The 18,339-nt window shown below is 39.5% G+C and overlaps 1 protein-coding gene across 1 annotated transcript in view; it reads left to right on the forward strand.

Annotated features, from left to right (window-relative positions):
* Positions 1 to 2,276: 2,276 nt before the first annotated feature.
* The window catches only part of actn1 (actinin, alpha 1), a 64,341-nt gene continuing 48,278 nt past the window's right edge, over positions 2,277 to 18,339 (forward strand). Inside the window, exon 1 of the mRNA XM_041266533.1 lies at positions 2,277 to 2,617. Coding sequence (XP_041122467.1) covers positions 2,507 to 2,617 — 111 coding nt within the window. The 5' untranslated portion in view covers positions 2,277 to 2,506. The remainder of the gene's footprint in view (positions 2,618 to 18,339) is intronic.

Genomic DNA, 18,339 nt, shown 5'->3' on the forward strand with positions numbered 1-18,339 from the left:
AGGACAAGGGCCAGCCCTGCAGTGTCCATTTTTTAGCTCACTGGGTGCCCAACTTGTGTCCAACTGCAGCTAAGCTACTTTCAGGAATGTAAACATACTGTCAGAAAGGTATGTATTTTGATGAGTGCATGGAAGGCCAAACTCTGAAAGAATGCACATCACTGTTAGCTGCAAACATCCCATCATACTCAAATTCTTTGCAGTATTGTTTAATTGTTATGCGCGATTTAGACATTTAGAAACAAACGTCTCATCTTTTCCATCACAATTTGAATTCCCAAAAGTGGTGAGAATTACACATCTGCGCAAGTGCTAGTCAGGGCTTCCGTTTCCCTTCAGACCTTGTCCATGGTAAAGGCTGAGCCTTGACGACTACGACTGCAAGCATTTTTTAAGTATTTTTAGTATAAACCTCCCAATTTAAAAATGTCATTGTATGTTTGCTTTATAATGGTTTTTTATTTTGTTTCATTTTATATGTTGCATTTCACGAGGCTCTAATTATTAGGAACATCTTACTGATATACAGCAACCTTTCAGAATTTATCACCTCTCCCTTATAAAAACAGTAAATTGGCACAGTCATTTTGTAGTTTTCCCATGCTTCTACTGGAGTTTGATATGCTATTCTAATGTGCTTTTACCATGCGTTCACTGGGCTTTATAACATGTTGCTCTGTTACTATGGTACAGTTTTCTAAGGGCTAGCACCTATCACCTTTTTCAATGCTGAGAGAAGATGGAGAAGTCTGCTGTTTGCAGCCCCCCTGGTACTTGTTTTATTGTTAAAGTGAGTCATAGACAAGGCTGTGACCTGAAAACTCAAACCGACATTCACTTCTTATTTTTTGTGGTTGGAAGTAGTTCTCTTAGCAGAGGGAGACAGGGATTCTTTCAACACAGCAGATGGTAACAGATTGAAAAGTAGCTCAGCTGGTTCTATTCTTTGTGAATGCAAACCTTGTAAAGCTGGTGTAGTTAACCAGTATCAGTACATGCATTTAGAATCTCAAACAGACAGCCCAATAATACACTAAAACACTTTTTTTATATATATATATATATATATATATATATATATATATATATATATATATATATATATATATATATATATATATATATATATACCAAATGTTGGTTTAGTAAAGTCATGACATTTCTTGGTGTAAAATCTGTAATTTAGGTTCAAAATCTAATAACCACCAGCCTATAGATTTTATAAAAATGGGGACGTGTTTGGTAAAAATTAGAATGGAGAATAAAGGGCTTGAGTAAGTTACCTTGAGTTCCCATGACAAATATAGAAGGGCTAGCTACATAAATGTGTGTGGGTGGGGGTTAACAAATGGCCTTCCTGTAACTGTCACTGTGGTTTGAACAGGCGTCTTAATATCTACATATACTGCAACCGGTAAATTTGCAGAGCCAGGATGGAGACCTCTGTTTCTTAGTATTTAAACTCTTTATATCTACAGTCTTTTTATTTATCAATTTGCAAGAAACTTAATTAGATGCCATCAGTTTTTTTAGAGATGGAAGTCATACCCTAAAGCTGTGGTATTGCACAGTATTCAGTACATTTTGTCATACCCCCAGCATATGAACTGTTCTCTCTCCAGTTGCTGTAATATGTGTTTCTTTCTAAACTGCACACTTGAGACCACATGTAGCACATGGAAGATTTATGATTTAGATTTGATTGACTTTGCTGTATACCAGTATACAAAAGTGTATCATTTGGGATCTGAAATATGGGGGAATATGTAGTAGTTTGCACAGCCAGGATGCAGACCTGTGCTCCCTTACTCATCCTGCGCACCACGTGGTCATGCCTTTACAATGTGACACCCCTTTAGTGCTTCTGCAACTCTGCTCTAATTGAATCCATCTTCCCCTCTACTCTCTCACTAACAGTAACAAAATACGTGAGGGATCGCACTTAATAGAAAATACGTGCTGGATTGCACACTGGGATACAGGGGGATACAACATAAGGGTGACAAGGTGCTTAATACAATACAGATACACTCTACTTTTTATACAGTATATAATAATTAAAGCTAAGAGAGAGAGAGAGAGAGAGAGAGAGAGAGAGAGAGAGAGAGAGAGAGAGAGAGAGAGAGAGAGATATGGCCAATGGCAGTCAACCTACACTTAGATCTACGACAGACAGAGAACCCGGCCAATAAAAACCGAGCGAATGCATCTTTAATAGCTACCAACCACCAATCAGGTCGGATTAGCGAACATGGATATTTTTTTCTTATACGCAAAGATTTGGTTGAGTCTCTTTGCATCTACACAGCGGACTGCCTTTTTTTTTTGCAACAGTCAGAATAGCTGCGACGCTAAAGAAAGGTAGTGGTAGCGTAGCGAAAGGAAAGGAAAGGGGAGAGACATCCACACAGATCTACCCTGTTTGAGTGAGCCCATTGAATTTGCATTGTAGAAATATTTTTTTACACGGGACCCGTGGTGCAAGACAACCAAATAAACCATCAACATGGAACAGTATGACGGCGAGGTCGGAGAGGATGGCGTGTACATGCAACAGCAGGACGATTGGGATAGGGATATGCTCCTGGATCCTGCATGGGAGAAACAGCAGAGGAAGGTAACGAATCCATGGATATTGTTGTCACAACAAAATCGTGCTGATGGGTGCTGAGCTGAGCTGAACATCTGTGTTCTTGCATTTTTGTGTGAAGCTGATGTGTGCAATGCTGTATGGACGGTTTTAGGTGACAGGAAATAGATAGTCTTTTAGGATTAAGCGCATTCTTTAGTATACCCCGTATTGTTTAAGAACACGACTAGAACGCACACCGTGCACTGAATATGTTTACGGACGGCTGTTGAATTGTATTTGTAATGCCAAACGTGATACTCCTAAACAACCAAAATGCCGGTTCAGTAGGGCAGGGAGAATATTGGTGAAACGTTTTTATAAAGCTCTTCACAAATGTAATGACGTTGTGATGATACAAATGTGATTGAACCACTGCAGTTAGATAGTTGGTGCCAATCAAGAAAATAAACTGCAATCATAACTCACATAGGTTTAATTTTTTAAATTGACACCCCCCGCCTTCACCACTAAAATATATGCGCCTACTACAAACAGCGTTTTATATATAATAAATTAATTAATAACCTAGCAGTGTAAATGTTTTACACCGTGATTTAGCAGCACGTACCGCTTGTGGCGACCTGCAGTATTGAGAACGCTTCTGCACAGATGCATTCCTCTTTAAAACAAAACGTCGCTGTTTTTTTTTTTTTTTTTTGCTGTAGCCTCGATAGAGTATAAAAACACAGAAACGCTGTTCCAAACAGAGGGGTTGGTTCAGTAGTTTTGTTTGTTTGTTTATTTTGGAGCAACAGATGTCTAAGGCTCTTGACAATGAACTCAAACCCCTCGGCCCAGACAGAACCCCGCTCCCTCCTCCAAACACTTCACGTCCATTTGGAACCGAAAATAAAGGGACTCGACGAATCCCTTGAATTTGTAAAATGAAAGAATTTGTCTATCTTGATATTCAAATGTGTGTTAAGGTGTTGAGGTTTCTTGAAGTTGTTGTTTTTTCGGCTGAGGTAAAGTCAGTACGGGAAGGGTGTTGGCCTGAAAATGTTTTGAACAGAAGCCCAGGTATCTGCTACAATGTTGCATGGTTTTAACTGTTAGGTAGTAGACCGAAAGTTTGTGTTTTTATTGTTTGTGTTTTTGAGCCTAAAGCGACACCGAATTTAATTTGAACTTTCCAAGTTTCTTTTTCTTTTTTTATTTATGGATTTATTTATTTTTTAAAACCACCAGTCATCTCTCTTTGCCCCGGGCTATACATTCTACAAGAGACCAATGTGCTTACACTCTGTTGCGCTTGTTACTTTTGCTAAAGTGGTTCTTCCTGGAGAGGAAAGAAAGAAAGCACTAGAGATTTCGATACCGTCTGGAATGTGTTCTCACGCTGCAGTTCTGCTGTTTTACTCACTCGCCCTCTTTTTATGGAGAAGGAAAGTTTAATTTTAATAGTGGAATCCGAGGAAGCGGTGTGGTTAGGGTTGGGCATGCTTGTGACAGGCATGCCCAAAAATGGTAATAATCCATCGGAGTTAGGAAAACGTTTTCTTTAAAAAAAAAAAAAAAAAAAAAAAAAAAAAAACCTCTGGCTCTTGGTTTTAAATATGAGCTCATCGTCAACCAGCCACAGAGCGGGGTCGGGGCTTAGTGTTCAGGTGGGCGGGGTCAGAGGTCACAAAGAAACGGGGTGATTACTGGACGTAGGTGTTTCATAATTGTAATTAAAAAAAAAAAAAAAAAAAATCTTTTCAGGTCTGGTAAACATGAACCAGGCTGGTATGTTCTGCAAATTGTGGCTTTGTGAGACCATTTAAAAATAAATATAAGATATATATTTATATTCTAATCCCAACTAAAATTGTTACCGATCAAAAACTAAGGTGATTCTCTAGACCACGTAACTACACCATTTTAGTGGGCATGGATGTGCGACCACCATTTATTATATATATATATATATACACACACACACACACACACACCATATATATATATATATATATATATATATATATATATATATATATATATATAATATATATATATATGTATGTGTGTGTGTGTGTGTGTGTGTGTGTGTGTATGTATATATATATATATATATATATATATATATATATATATATATATATATATATATATATATATATATATTATTTATATTTATACATACCCTGGGTTTACTTTTAACCGAATGGCACTATGTACATGTAAGTGTAACAAGCATCATAAGTCTCTCACCACAACAGTGAAACATGAATTTTAAGTAATAAAATTAAGTAAAATAAGTAATGTGTTTTATAAAATAATAAAATGACTAACTACTACTGTTTCTCACTGTATTTCTGTTAACATACAGTATTTGCCCAGGTGCCTGTGGGTGCCGGGCTGAGGCCTGTGAGACTGTATGGCCTGGCTGCCTGTGGGTGCACTAGTTTGCTGCCTTGCTGTCAACTTCAGAGGTGCCAAGTGGTTAGAATTGAAGAATTTGGTACCGTTTGGCCTTGTGGTCAGAGCTGGGGGGGGGGGCTGGTTGACACATTGAGCCACAGATTCTGGAATGAAAGGGAGGGGTGGCTGATTGACATATGAGCCACAGACTGCTGGAATGGGAATGGGAGGGGGGTGGGGGTGGGGGGTTACGTTTGCTCGTTTCAAAACCCAGCTCAGGGTTGCTCATGGTAAATTTGTTTTAATGTTAACAAATATTAAGTATTGCATGTTAGACACAAAACCAATTTCAAGAATTTAGGGTGGACAGTTTCATGGGCATGCTGATGGGGATTTAAAAAGGCAAACAAAATTTGAGGTTGCACGGCACGGGTGTGGAATGTACGATTCTAGGGAGGTTATGCCAAGATGATCTAATGCGCTGATAGTTAGAACTGTCTTCTGCCTCTAGCTGTGGTCATGCTACTGCACTTGAAGATATGGTTAAGACAATGAACCCTCTTTAAAAAGTCTAATTGGTATTGATTACCAAGCAGGGCACACGGAGTAGGACCTGTAGGAAGCTCTTTTTAAATCCACCTATGGAATAATTTACCAGTTGAAGTTGGAACAGCTACAACACTGGTACAGTAAACCCAATTGGATATTGTCATGGGGCTGTGCAGTGCAGTACCCCCCCCCCCCCCCCCCCCCCACCCCCCATCTTTTTTTTTTTTTTTTTTTTTTTTTTAAATGGACGACTCTGGGGGCATTTTATCCTCCTTGTGGCTAAATATGTAATATTACATATATGTAATATTTACATATAAAATATGTAAATATATAACCCCCCCCCCCTTCAAAAAACCGGGAAGTTTTTATGGAAAGACTGTGAAAGAAGTTTGATTTTTAAACTGCACTGCTTAACAAATCAATGGTGAATTGCAGCTCCATCCCTGTGAAATTGCTTTCCTGAACTTCAGAGCCAGTTGTAACTCCCAGAACAAAGCACCATTACCACAGCGCAACGCTGCTCACAAAGGCTATTGTGCTAATGGTACCATTTAAATGAATACACTAATCAATTCAACTGGACTTTGAGTAGTTTATGTAGCAAACTGCTAAACTGACACAGAATATATTTTTTTGCATTACTGTAGAGTGAATTACAATGGCAGTTCAGGATGTGCTATATCTGTGTGTGTGTGTCTCTCTACAATACAGCAAGCATTAGAACAGTCCATTCTCAGCTAGGGCACTGTCTCTATGCTGTACAACGAGCATCAGAACAGTCAATTCTTGGCTCACACTGTCCCCATGCTGTATAATTAGCATTAGAACAGTCCAATGTCAGCTCTGACACTGTCCCCATGCTCTATAGGCACTAAAACCCTCGGTTCTCAGATCTCCAGCACCCATTCACTGCAATACACAGTAGGTGTAAGTACACTCACACTCACTCGCACACACACACACAGATTTCCTCGAGGGTGTGGGCCCGTATCTCCACAGTGGAAGTAATGAGTGAATTAGATTTATGTCTCAGTAAAAATTGCCATTTATGTTTCAGTAAAGATGCAGGGCTTGCAGAATTATGACAATGGTACTTGCCCTTTGGGCAGTCCATTGTCGACATTTGGTTGTCCAAAAAAATGTCAAGTTGCCCATAATTGACCTATGGACTGTGATTTGTACCAAGTACACTGTACTCAATATAGGTACGGTATCTCAGGGTTTCTCACATCAAGGAAATGCATGTACATGGATTAGGGAGTGGTTAACATGTAGAAAACAAAGTACTGATTAGAGGAGAAACCTCAGAATGGAGTGTGGTAACCAGTGGAATACCACAGGGACCAGTATTAGGTCCTCTGCTATTCCTAATCTACATTAATGATTTAGATTCTGGGATAGTAAGCAAACTTGTTAAATTTGCAGAATACACAAAAATAGGAGGAGTGGCAAGCACTGCTGCAGCTAGACAAGATTCAGAACTGGGCATACACATGGCAAATGACATTTAATAGAGAAAAATGTAAGGCACTGCATTCAGGCAATAAAAATGTGCATTATAAATATCATATGGGAGATACTGAAATTGAAGAAATCTATGAAAAAGGCCTGGGAGTTTTTGTTGACTCAGAAATGTCTTCATCTAGACAATGTGGGGAAGTTATCAAAAAGGCTAACAAGATGCTCGGATATATTGTGAAAAGTGTTGAATTTAAATCAAGGGAAGTAATGTTAAAACTGTACAATGTATTAGTAAGACCTAATTTTGAATATTGTGTTCAGTTCTGGTCACCTTGCTACAAAAAGGATATTGCTGCTCTAGAAAGAGTGCAAAGAAGAGCAACCAGAATTATTCCGGGTTTAAAAGGCATGTCATATGCAGACAGGCTTAAAGAATTGAATTTATTCAGTCTTGAACAAAGAAGACTACGTGGCGACCTAATTCAAGCATTCAAAATTCTAAAAGGTATTGACAATGTCGACCCAAGGGACTTTTTCGACCTGAAAAAAGAAATAAGGACCAGGGGTCACAAGTGGAGATTAGACAAAGGGGAATTCAGAGCAGAAAATCACACAGAGAATCGTGAGGGTCTGGAACAAACTCCCCAGTAATGTTGTTGAAGCTGACACCCTGGGATCCTTCAAGAAGCTGCTTGATCAGATTCTGGGATCAATAAGCTACTAACAACCAAACGAGCAAGATGGGCCGAATGGCCTCCTCTCATTTGTAAACTTTCTTATGTTCATATATACTTTTTTCAATATCAAAATTCCATACTTTTTTCAAATTTCTGTTTGTTTTTACCAGACTTGTGTTTTAGTTAGTTTCTACTAATTTTTTGATAGTTATCTACATAGGCGGGCAGCCACAGAGCATTATAGCTTTTTGATCCAGAGCAGAAGTTGCTCCTGGTTTTCTAAAAGTATTTGTCAGAATCTGGAGGTGCATATCTAGCAAGAGACAATACAGGTATGCAAAAGAGAAGTAAGATACAATCTAATAAATGTCCAATATTTGAGAACTATGTTGCATTATTTACAAAAAGAATATGCAAGGTTGTATACTGCAAGTATGCTTGTGCTAAAATAGGATAGTATAATGGTACCAATAGTATATTAAAACAAGACTTTAATATTTCATTATGTGATGTGTACTTTATATAAGCTGATAATCATAAGTGAATTGCATTCAGAAATTTAATTTTTAAATGAAAATGTAAATCTTGTCAATTTCAATGAAATGGTCACCCAAAGGAAGGGGATTTCAGTCTGAAGCCCAAGTCAGTTAAAATTCTGAAGTGTGTATAACACAGTGTTAGAACACTGGCTTAAGTATAAAAGTGTCTTTGTTAGATGTTCTTTGAGTTAACTAGCATGTTACCTAATTAACCTGTTGTCACCAATTGTTAGCTGGCCTAACTGGAAGAATTGCTGCAAAGAAACCATTGTTAAGAGTGCAGAATAAGAGGAAGAGACTTGCCTGGGCTAAAAAACACAGAAACTGGATGTTTGAGGAGTGGAAGTCGGTCTTATGGGCCGATGAGTCAAAATTTGAAATATTTGGGTCAGTTCGCCGAGTATTTGTAAGATGCAGAGAGGGTGAACGCATGGGTTCTGCATGTTTGGTTCCCACCGTCAAGCATGGAGGAGGCAGTGTCATGGTCTGGGGTTGCTTTGCTGGTGACAGAGTTGGTAATCTTTACCAAGTCCATGGCAAGCTCAACCAGCACGGCTATCATAGCATACTTCAGAGGCATGCCATTCCATCAGGATTATGGCTAGTTGGGCAGTCCTTCATTCTTCAGCAAGATAATGACCCAAAACACACCTCAGAGTTGTGCAAGAACTATCTGGCGAAGAGGGAAAGTGAAGGACAACTCAATCTAATGACCTGACCTGCCCAGTCTCCAGACCTCAATCCCATAGAACTTGTTTGGAACGAACTGGACAGAAGAGTCAAAGCAAAGCTACCCACAAGTGCCCTAAATCTCTGGGAATTGCTGCAGAAGAGCTGGGAAGACATGTCGGGTTATTTCCTTCTGAAACAGAATGCCTTGTGTTTGTTAGGCTGTTCTTAAGGCAAAGGGTGACTATTTTGAGGAATCCAAGATTTGGAGACCATTTTTAATTTTCTTGAACATTGCTTTGATACTCCTTATGTTTTGTTTTGTATATTGTAACATGTGTTTTCATTTTCAAGTATTTACAGAAACGTATACGACATAAAACATTGTCAATTATGAAAAAAACCTAGTTTCCAGCAAATGTACTCAAACTTTTGACTGGTGCTGTATATGTATACACACACTCGAGATAGCAAGGATGCAAATAGTATATATATCTACAATGGGCTGACTGTTTGGACCCGAGACTGTTGCTGCACTTGGTACAATAAGTTACAGGCAAGCACCATACATTTTAAAGTAAAATTACCAGTACATTTTATTAATCACATTAAAGAAATGGAAAAAAAAAATCACTCAAGCATTACCAATGAAACGCATTGATTCCTCTAAACGTGTTTTACCAGGATGATCTGTGAGCGGAATCTCGATTGGGAAACCGCTGTTTGATTAAAGCACAGAACCTTTTCAGTAAAAAAAAAAAAAAAAAAATCGGATTGCCCGTTGGGCAAGCAGCCAAAAAAAACACGTTGTCCGACATTTTTTTGGTTGTCCCGGAACGTCGGGCTAGAGATTTTACGAGCCCTGAGGTGGAAGGTAACGAAGCATTTAAAATCCATTTGCTTTCCTATTTGCACCAGCTGTTTCATTTCTTCTGCAAGATTTTTTGCTCTTATTCTACACTCCATTTTTTTAAAATGCCGATATCTCCAAATCTGTAGATGAAAATGTGCTGCTGCTTCTTGGTACCTGATCACTTCCTGTGTTGTAGTTCACATTCATTTCAATTGTGTAGCTGCGATCGGACCATGTGACCTTCAGCAGATATACCAGGATGCAGCCGTTTGCTTGTAGTGTATATTTTGAATATTAGCACTTTTTTTAAATAAGTCCCTGTGTGGTGCTGACTTCAACCTTATATGAGGGACATCTTGCCTTCAACATGTCCTATCTGGGACAGTGTTTGAAATGGCATGTCAACACCTTGGCTTGTGACCTTGTGTTTCTGATGATAAAGACTGTAATGAAAATGTCTGTGTTTGTGTGAGGTGGGGGGTTGGGGTGGTGTTTTGAAAAATCCTAGTGAAAGTTTCCCTTCTAATTTTACCCCAGGGGAATTTCCATTGCTTGCAGTTTGGAATCATAAATAAAATATAATTGCAAAACAATTGTGTGTTTGTGTTACGAATAAGGCTGTAATAGTTGAATAGATTTAAAACCGTAAACCTTCTGTCAAACGCTCAATCATGAAATAAGTTCTTATTAGACCAACACTTCTTATTTTAAACAGGATCTAATCCTGCCTTGCTCAGCGCTCCATGTTCCACCCGACGAGCTGTCGTCTCACTCTAATTGGCTAAAAGCATAGACTCCCAGTGACTTTACTGCTAATGTTTAACTGCGCCGTTTGGAGCTGGGCTGTAAACTTCCTCCACTGTCCCATCGTCTCTCCGCGCTCGTAACTCAGCAGAGTGGTCTGCCTTGTTCAGGTTGATCAATGGAGCGAGTCCTGTGGAGCCAGAGCCACGGACCCCTCTTATAATGATAGTAAGCCTGCTGTTGGTTTGCTGAACACTCAGCCTATCCCATTCCCTTTGTCTTCCTTCATTACTGGGGACATTACTTTGCAACTTCTTCAAATGTGTGTGTGTGTTTGTCTCTGGCCCTGTGAGGGGAATCTCAGAGACTTCCCTGGTTATTGAAATTTAAATGTCATGTACTATGACAAATATTCGAATATTAGAACAAACTCCAGGAAATCTAATGGGTGGCAAAAATGCCCATGTTAATATTTGTTCATGTAACAGAATTTATAAATGACTGTATGAAAAAGATATCCTACAAAGGAAACCAATGCAAAAATGCCTTCTGTAATAAATTACTCCCACTCTGCTGTACAGAGAGCTTCTCTTAATTTAATAGACAATACATTGGCTTTATTTTACTCCTGAGAAATATATTCTTATGTTTTTTTTTCATGTTTTGAAAGAATAGTTGAACATGCAAAAAAACCCATGTTTGTCCCAACACTACTTTTATAGAAGTGATATATTTGATTCTGGTCACTAGCCTCCATTCTTGGCTCTAGCGGTGACACAAATCCTTTGTTTTAGTAAAATGCCCTGCTTATTCACCTACCGATTTAGTTTTCTTTGTTTTGATTCAGGAGAAGCAGGTTGTGTCCTTGTGCCTCTTTACTCGATGCATATTCCATTAGGCTGGCTGAAGCTGCAGTGTTTGGGGAAGTTCTGACTGCCCTGTGGAGACCAGAGAGTGTGAGTGGAGCCGTGACAATTCTGTTCACCGCTCATAACATCATCCACGCTCTCTTTCATTCTGCTCCATTGCTTGCGATTCGCACTCTGCTCCAGACAAAATAGGCACACTCAGCTAACATGGTATTAAAATAAAAATAAAGTAGCCGTTTTGTCCCTCACTGTGTTGATGATTGCAGATGTAGTGTACATTCAGAAAGGAATACTATTTAATCTTGTTGTTATCACATAGCTTAACCCAAGTAAAACAAACCAAAAAAAAATCCCCAGCTATGATCAGCAAAGAAAATAGTCTACATAAAGTACTTGGAGAAATTATCTAATTTCGAAGATCCTTTCTTGTTATTTATTGGTATTGAAAGAATGTGTAAATTGTAAACAAAAAGTCAGGAGATATCATCTTGCAATAAACAGGCTTTTAACAGGTGCATACGATGTCGTGTACTCCCCTGTTTCAAAGTGCATGTGATTTCATATCAAATTAGCCTTACACTGGGCTTGTTTATACATTAATATCTCATAAGGAGCTCACAGCAACCCCCGAACACGAGTGAGTCTAACAACTGGGCTGACGGACCACCCTGTAGTGTATGAACTATCCTTGAGTGCAGAAAATATAAACCGTGTTCACAGTGCTGTATTGGGGCATAACTGTAGAACTGTGTAAGAACAATATAGGCTATGTAACAATCACAGACGGATGGCACACTGGTGATGTTTCTCACATTTTTATCTGGCACAAATGCAGCTCCCTCCATAAGTGCAACATCAATCACATTGAATAGAAAAGACAAAAAATGCAATTCCCGAGTCTTCAAAACATAGTGCCTGATTTTTGTTTGAAACAGGAAAATGAATGGTTACCATGCACAGACATGATGGCAAAACTGTTAAGTGGCTGCATCTGTATTGGTCCTTGTTTAAAAACTTTACAAATAAAAACTTTTGTACAAACTCCATGCTCCGATATTGCTGCAAAGGAATGGGCTGGAAATGTCCGCTCCAGCAACTATACCGCTTCGCTCACACTCTCTGGTAGAGACTGAAGCCCTCAGGCTATGAACACAGAGGGATTTCTCTCCTATGAGAGGTAAGGGGTTGCTATCACTGGAGAGACTGTAGCATGCAAGGAATTAAATCTTTCATTCTCTATACAGGTGCTATCACAAAGCAGGGCCTCTTATCGGCGTGAGCCTGCGGTTAGAACCCTTTTGAAATTCTTCCCCTTCCATTCAGGGAAGCAAGATTTACCCAATGAAGCACACGTCCCTTTAAGTTGAAATTGGTAATCGCTGGCAGACTCGTTCATTGGCTTTCTGATTTCCTTTAAGCTGGTTTATTTTGCATGCCTTGTCCACACACACTCCTCTGGTGTGCTCTCTGCTGTTGTGTACAGGACAACATGTGTGTACTGAAGCCAGTTTGGTGGATTTGTCTAGTCAAATTCTAAGGAAATCTGTTAGGCAATATTATCGTAGCTTGGCGTCATTATGCTTTCAAGGTGGAGTGGAGTGTTTCAAGGTTAATTTCCCTCTGCCTGCTGTGCTTTATCCATAAAGGAAGAAAACTGACAGTGGTGAGGGGATAGAATGTGTTATCTAGCCATGTTTTGATTCTGAATTACTGGGATCCTTTAAGACCCAACTTGACAAAGCTTTTGAGATCAATCGGCGACCAGGAACCGGATGAGCATAGATGGGCTGAATGTGTGCAGATTTTCGTATGTAAAAACCCAGGGCAAATGTTCAGATGCTGTCCAGTGATCCAGGACGGGAACACATTCAGTGTTGATGTATGCAAGTCATAGTGCAATGGTAACCTTCCATAAAGTTTGCTGGCAGACCAAAGCCTACGTTGTTGTCCCGTGTAGTTGCAGAGGACAATGGTGTAGCTCATTTAGAATATGCGCTGTAATATTACACAGTGTAACAATTATTATTTTTTTTTTTTGTTCCTGGGTAGTGTGTTATTTCCTAATTGCTTATGCCTCAAAAGTATAGCAAATGGCTATTATTCCCCACAAACTTTGCTTTTGTGACCAGGACAGTGATATTTCGAAATATCACTATTTCCAATGGGAAAACGGGCAAATGTGTGTCTTTTCGTTCACATAAAGTCAGAAAAAACAACATATGAATCCAAATTAACATGTATTTATACTAAAGTAATACAAAAATGACTACAAAAGATTTAGAAGTGAGTAGTTTTTCGAGATTTACGATTATACTGTATTTACAGGAACAAAAATTGTGTTACATAGTGTTATTAACACTTTTTTTTTTTTTTTTTTTTTTTTACTGATATAGCACGGCTAGTGTCTGTCCTTCATTGCTGATACGGCACGGCTAGTGTCTGTCCTTCATTGCTGATACGGCACGGCTAGTGTCTGTCCTTCATTGCTGATACGGCACGGCTAGTGGCTGTCCTTCATTGCTGATACGGCACGGCTAGTGGCTGTCCTTCATTGAATGTCTGCTTTCACTTTCTCACTAAACTAACCTATTGAAGTGATTGGGCCCCAACTCAGAGTAATGTGTTTTAGGAGACTGGTCAGTCATCCTGGCATTGTGAATATGTGTCACTCCTTGATGTCTGATCTCTGGTCAGTTGCCCTGGCATTGCAAATGTGTGTTACTCCCTGATGTCTGAGCCCAGTGAATAATAAAGAAGCTGTAAATGGAGAGTCGCCGCAGCAATAAAGATGACAAATGTGACATTTGGCCTTTCCTCTTTTTAGTAGACTGTTTACAAAGCAATTCAATCGGGGAAGTTGGCTTTAGGGAAAGCTAATCAATGAAACACCAGTCTATTAGTACAGGGGCTGACCAGGGGAACGGAGGCACTGTGTTGGCACAGGAGGGATCGGTGAGCTTCACAGGCTGATTGAAAGGGGTCTCTTGTGCCCCAGATCACTGTTTCCCAGCCTTTTCTCTGCTGCGGCACACTTTCTTATATACTTTTTATTTTTCAGGCACACCACCCTATTTTCTCCAACTAAACTCGCACTCTAATAAAAGTCTCTACGTTTTAAACCTCCTAAAAACAATTCAAGGTGCCCTCAAAAGAATGTCTTATCAGTTTAAGCCATTTACAGTGAAAGTCGTTCAATGCCACAGGCTACAAGTCTGAGCAATAGGCAATGTTTTGCCTAGATACCTATGTAATGCAATTTTCAAATGTATCCCTCATATAAGATTTTAAATGTTTTGAAATCAAATGGCCCAGCATTTCAGATTTTAAATTATAAATTGCAGACCGCAAAAAGCTAATTGTATAACAGCCTTGCATTTCTCTGTGTAAAAGAAGTTATCATTTAATGTTTCAACTGTTTGTTAGTAAGTAAAAAAGAACAGTATAAACTGCCAAAGTTCAATATTCATTAAAAAAAAAGAAGTTAGAATGAGTGAAAACAGTGGGATTAAAAGCTAGTAAAAGCAGGGCGACAGAGCAAAACACAAGAGTGTAAAAATCTGCAACAAATGACCATTAATGTGAACCCTGGGCCTGCCTGAGTGAGCAGAGCCGCTTGATCTGGGGCAGAACTAAAGATAAGGCAGCACTTAGGTCCTGATTCACTGACAGTTATGTTGTCCCTTATGATGTTCTTTACATGTATAAATATTAGTATGACATAGTTTTGTGTGGTGGTGTTTGTTTTTTTTTTGTTTTTTTCTGCATTTTAATATTGTTTTCCTTCTGTCAAAAATCACTCCCAGTGCATTGTCTGGGTTGCCATGGGTGACCACGCAAAGTGTAATATGGTTGGTCCTGCGTTGTGGGCGCGTTGTGTTGACGAGTTTACAGTTCTTGCTGGAAACAGAAATGAGGAACAATTTTTTTTTTTTGGGTGGGGGGGGTACCTTTTTAAACAATCACTGTATGACATTTGAACAGGTTTTAATATTTTAATGTTTTAGACTTGCTTAAATAAAGTTTATTAAATACAGCTAGTTTTACTTTTGTTTACTTATTAATAGCCGTGACTTGGTGTTTCACACTTGAGCAGCCCTGACGGCACACTGCTTGGGAACCTCTGTCCCAGATCACTCCTCACTCGCTTTGAATGTCGGTCGTCCAGATTGACTTGTAGTCCCTCCACAGATCATTGGCAGTGCTGTGCTCGAGACTGGAGCTTTTGTTGTAGTCCCAGCCTGCGGGCTGTTGTGTGGATTTGTGTTGAAAAGCAAAGGTAGCAGAGTTCACATGTACCAGTGAACGAATCACATCAAGGGATCTGGATTGAAAGAGTAGTTCTTGGGAGTTCGGCAGGCACTGGGTGATCATGTTGGATCCTGTCTCTTGAGGCTGCAGTTGTGATTGGTTTGGTAAAAGATGAATGAAGTTTGGGGGCTCAACTTGTGGTTTCCAAGCCAAGACTGGCATTCATTGGGTCAGCTAAACCCTGTCCCTAAATCGCAATGTTTCTGTCAAAATCTAAGTATGTTTTATGTAGTGGCATCCACACTTCAGTTCTTAATACTGGCATTGTTTTATTCAATACAAAATATACATAAAAAGTAGATATTGTGGATCAAGCTCTCTCCAGGTGAGGGGCGTTTTTATTGGTTGCGCTAAATGTACTTGGGTATGTGTGGATTGCTGCTGTCTCTTTTTGAATGAGACATTAGCCCCTCATGCCAGCACACCTGTGTTCTATGGAGAGCTCAGTCTGAAGAATCCCCTTGTGCCACCCTCATTGCAGCTCATCTTTGCTTCACATTCTCATAAGACACTTTAGATTCGACATATTCACTATTCACAATAAAAAAAATAAAATAAAAGCTTAAACAATAATAATACATGTGATTTTATATCAAGTTGCATTTGAACAAGATGTATAGGGTTAAGAGTCTGTGTCTTCACTTTCTAAAATGTGTTCCTCGCACTGCAGCATGCTGGTGGGTGGTTAAGATTGATGGGTTTAGATTTACACACTGGAACAGACTGCGATTCAAATATGGGAAGGACGGTTTAAGGGAGAATGGTTGGTGCCAAGTGATATTTTCACCAGACAGTGTTTTGAGGGGGATACCTTTAAGTACAGTGGTAATGGAAGCACGACTCTGTGGTGGAAGTCACTTTTTTTTTTTTTTTTTTTTTTTTTTTTTTTTTTTTTTGCCTCCATGGACAGCAGTTTAGAGTGCCACACAATTCAATGCTGTTTCTATGGGAGAGACCCTAGAGTGAATTGCTCTGGAATTTCAGCTGGTGTGTTTGTAGGAAGGAAGGCTCAGGCAGAGGAGCAGCTGCAGCCATTGTGCCTGACAGGAGCTAGTGCTGGGGTGCCTTGTCTTTCCATGAGCACCAGATCTATCAAACACACCTATTGAGTGCACTTTGTTTATTCTTTCAATATACACAGATGTATAAAGGTAATATACTGATTTGATGCACCAGGCTAGCGCTGGACTGTTTGACTGATCCCATTTTTGTTTTGAAATTGTGGAGGAGCCCGTCTGTGTCGCACTTTCATGTTTAGTTTAGTTTAGTTTAGTTTAGTCTTGAGACACACTAATCCAGTTGGAATGGTACCACAACTTTAGCACAAAGCTGGCCAACCATTTCATTTAGAGCCATACCGATAGGTATATTGTTCTTGGAGCCATACAAACCATACAGAGGAAAAAAAGACTGTAAATGTCTGCAAATGAATCGTGTTTAATGTCTAGACATTTCTGCAAAGGAACAGTGTTTCATGTCGAAACACTGCAGCTATGTATTTGCATTTTGGCTGTGCTTGCATCCAAAGATTATATTTATACTAATTGTGTCCCCATTGAGAGTTTTGAATGGGTTACTTCTATATGAAAAGAGCTGTGTCAGCCATAATACATGTCCCAAGAGCTGTCCATTGCACAGCTCAGATTCAGGTCATGGTTAGGACATCTGTTTCTAGCACCTAATGCAATATACTGTGAACGGTTGTTGTTTTTTTAACTGATTGCAGGTTTTATCAAACTTGGATGGTCAAGGTGCAGTACTGAACCCTGACTGGCAGAGCCGTTGAAGGCTCTTAGAAACCATGTGACGATCCCAGAACGGCGGTGAAGGCGGCAGTCTGCTGGGCTTCTACCTATGGATGAAACTCTGGATGGGTATTTGCTGCGTTGGTGTAGGGCATGGAGTTGCAGGACCCCTGTATTGTGTTCATGACCTTGGCAGGGATGTATTTATGTAGCGGACATGCCTTGTTATATTATTATGCACAGACGGAGAAGGTCATTAGCTGGGATCAGTGGGAGTTCTGAAGTGTGCCGTTTTAGAGCCAGATAAACACATCTGCTGGAGTTTTGTTTTCTATGTGGATGTGCAGCAGATTTATTTAGACTGAAGTAGAACCACATGCCATTTCAGTTTTTATGTTTCACACTTTTGCATGGTGCCAGTCTAAAACATTACAGTATGTTACTGATTAATTGATTTTTCAATTAATTTCAGTTCTCGTTTTTCTCTATTCTGTCTGTCTAAGTGTATCTGGAAAATTCTATCTGTCTAGGACTGCACAGATGTCCTCATTCTATTCAAGTCATGTGACAAAATGGTTTTCAGCTGGGGGGCGGGGGAGTCGGTATACCGTTTTTTGTGGTTTACCACGGATTAGGTATTTACACTGTTCCTCCTGTTATGCTGCACCGTAAATATCATAATTCGGTATACAGCGGTTCATGCCACGGTGTTCCTATGAGCGATGTGATTTTTTTTTTTTTCCCCCCATAAACACCTCTGCACTGCTCAGCTGTGTCTCCTGACTTCCACTCCAACACTCCATCCACTTCTACCTTGCTGTCAATCACCGTCTTCATTGGCTTTGCATTTTTTCTACAGCAAACCTGCTTCTGAACCAAGTGATGAAACTTGCAGCCTCAGCAAAGTGTCTTAGGAATGTCTTTGTGAACTGATACTGTATTTTGAA

This window comes from Polyodon spathula, chromosome 12 (genome assembly GCF_017654505.1).
Source record: "Polyodon spathula isolate WHYD16114869_AA chromosome 12, ASM1765450v1, whole genome shotgun sequence".
Lineage (NCBI taxonomy): Eukaryota > Metazoa > Chordata > Actinopteri > Acipenseriformes > Polyodontidae > Polyodon > Polyodon spathula.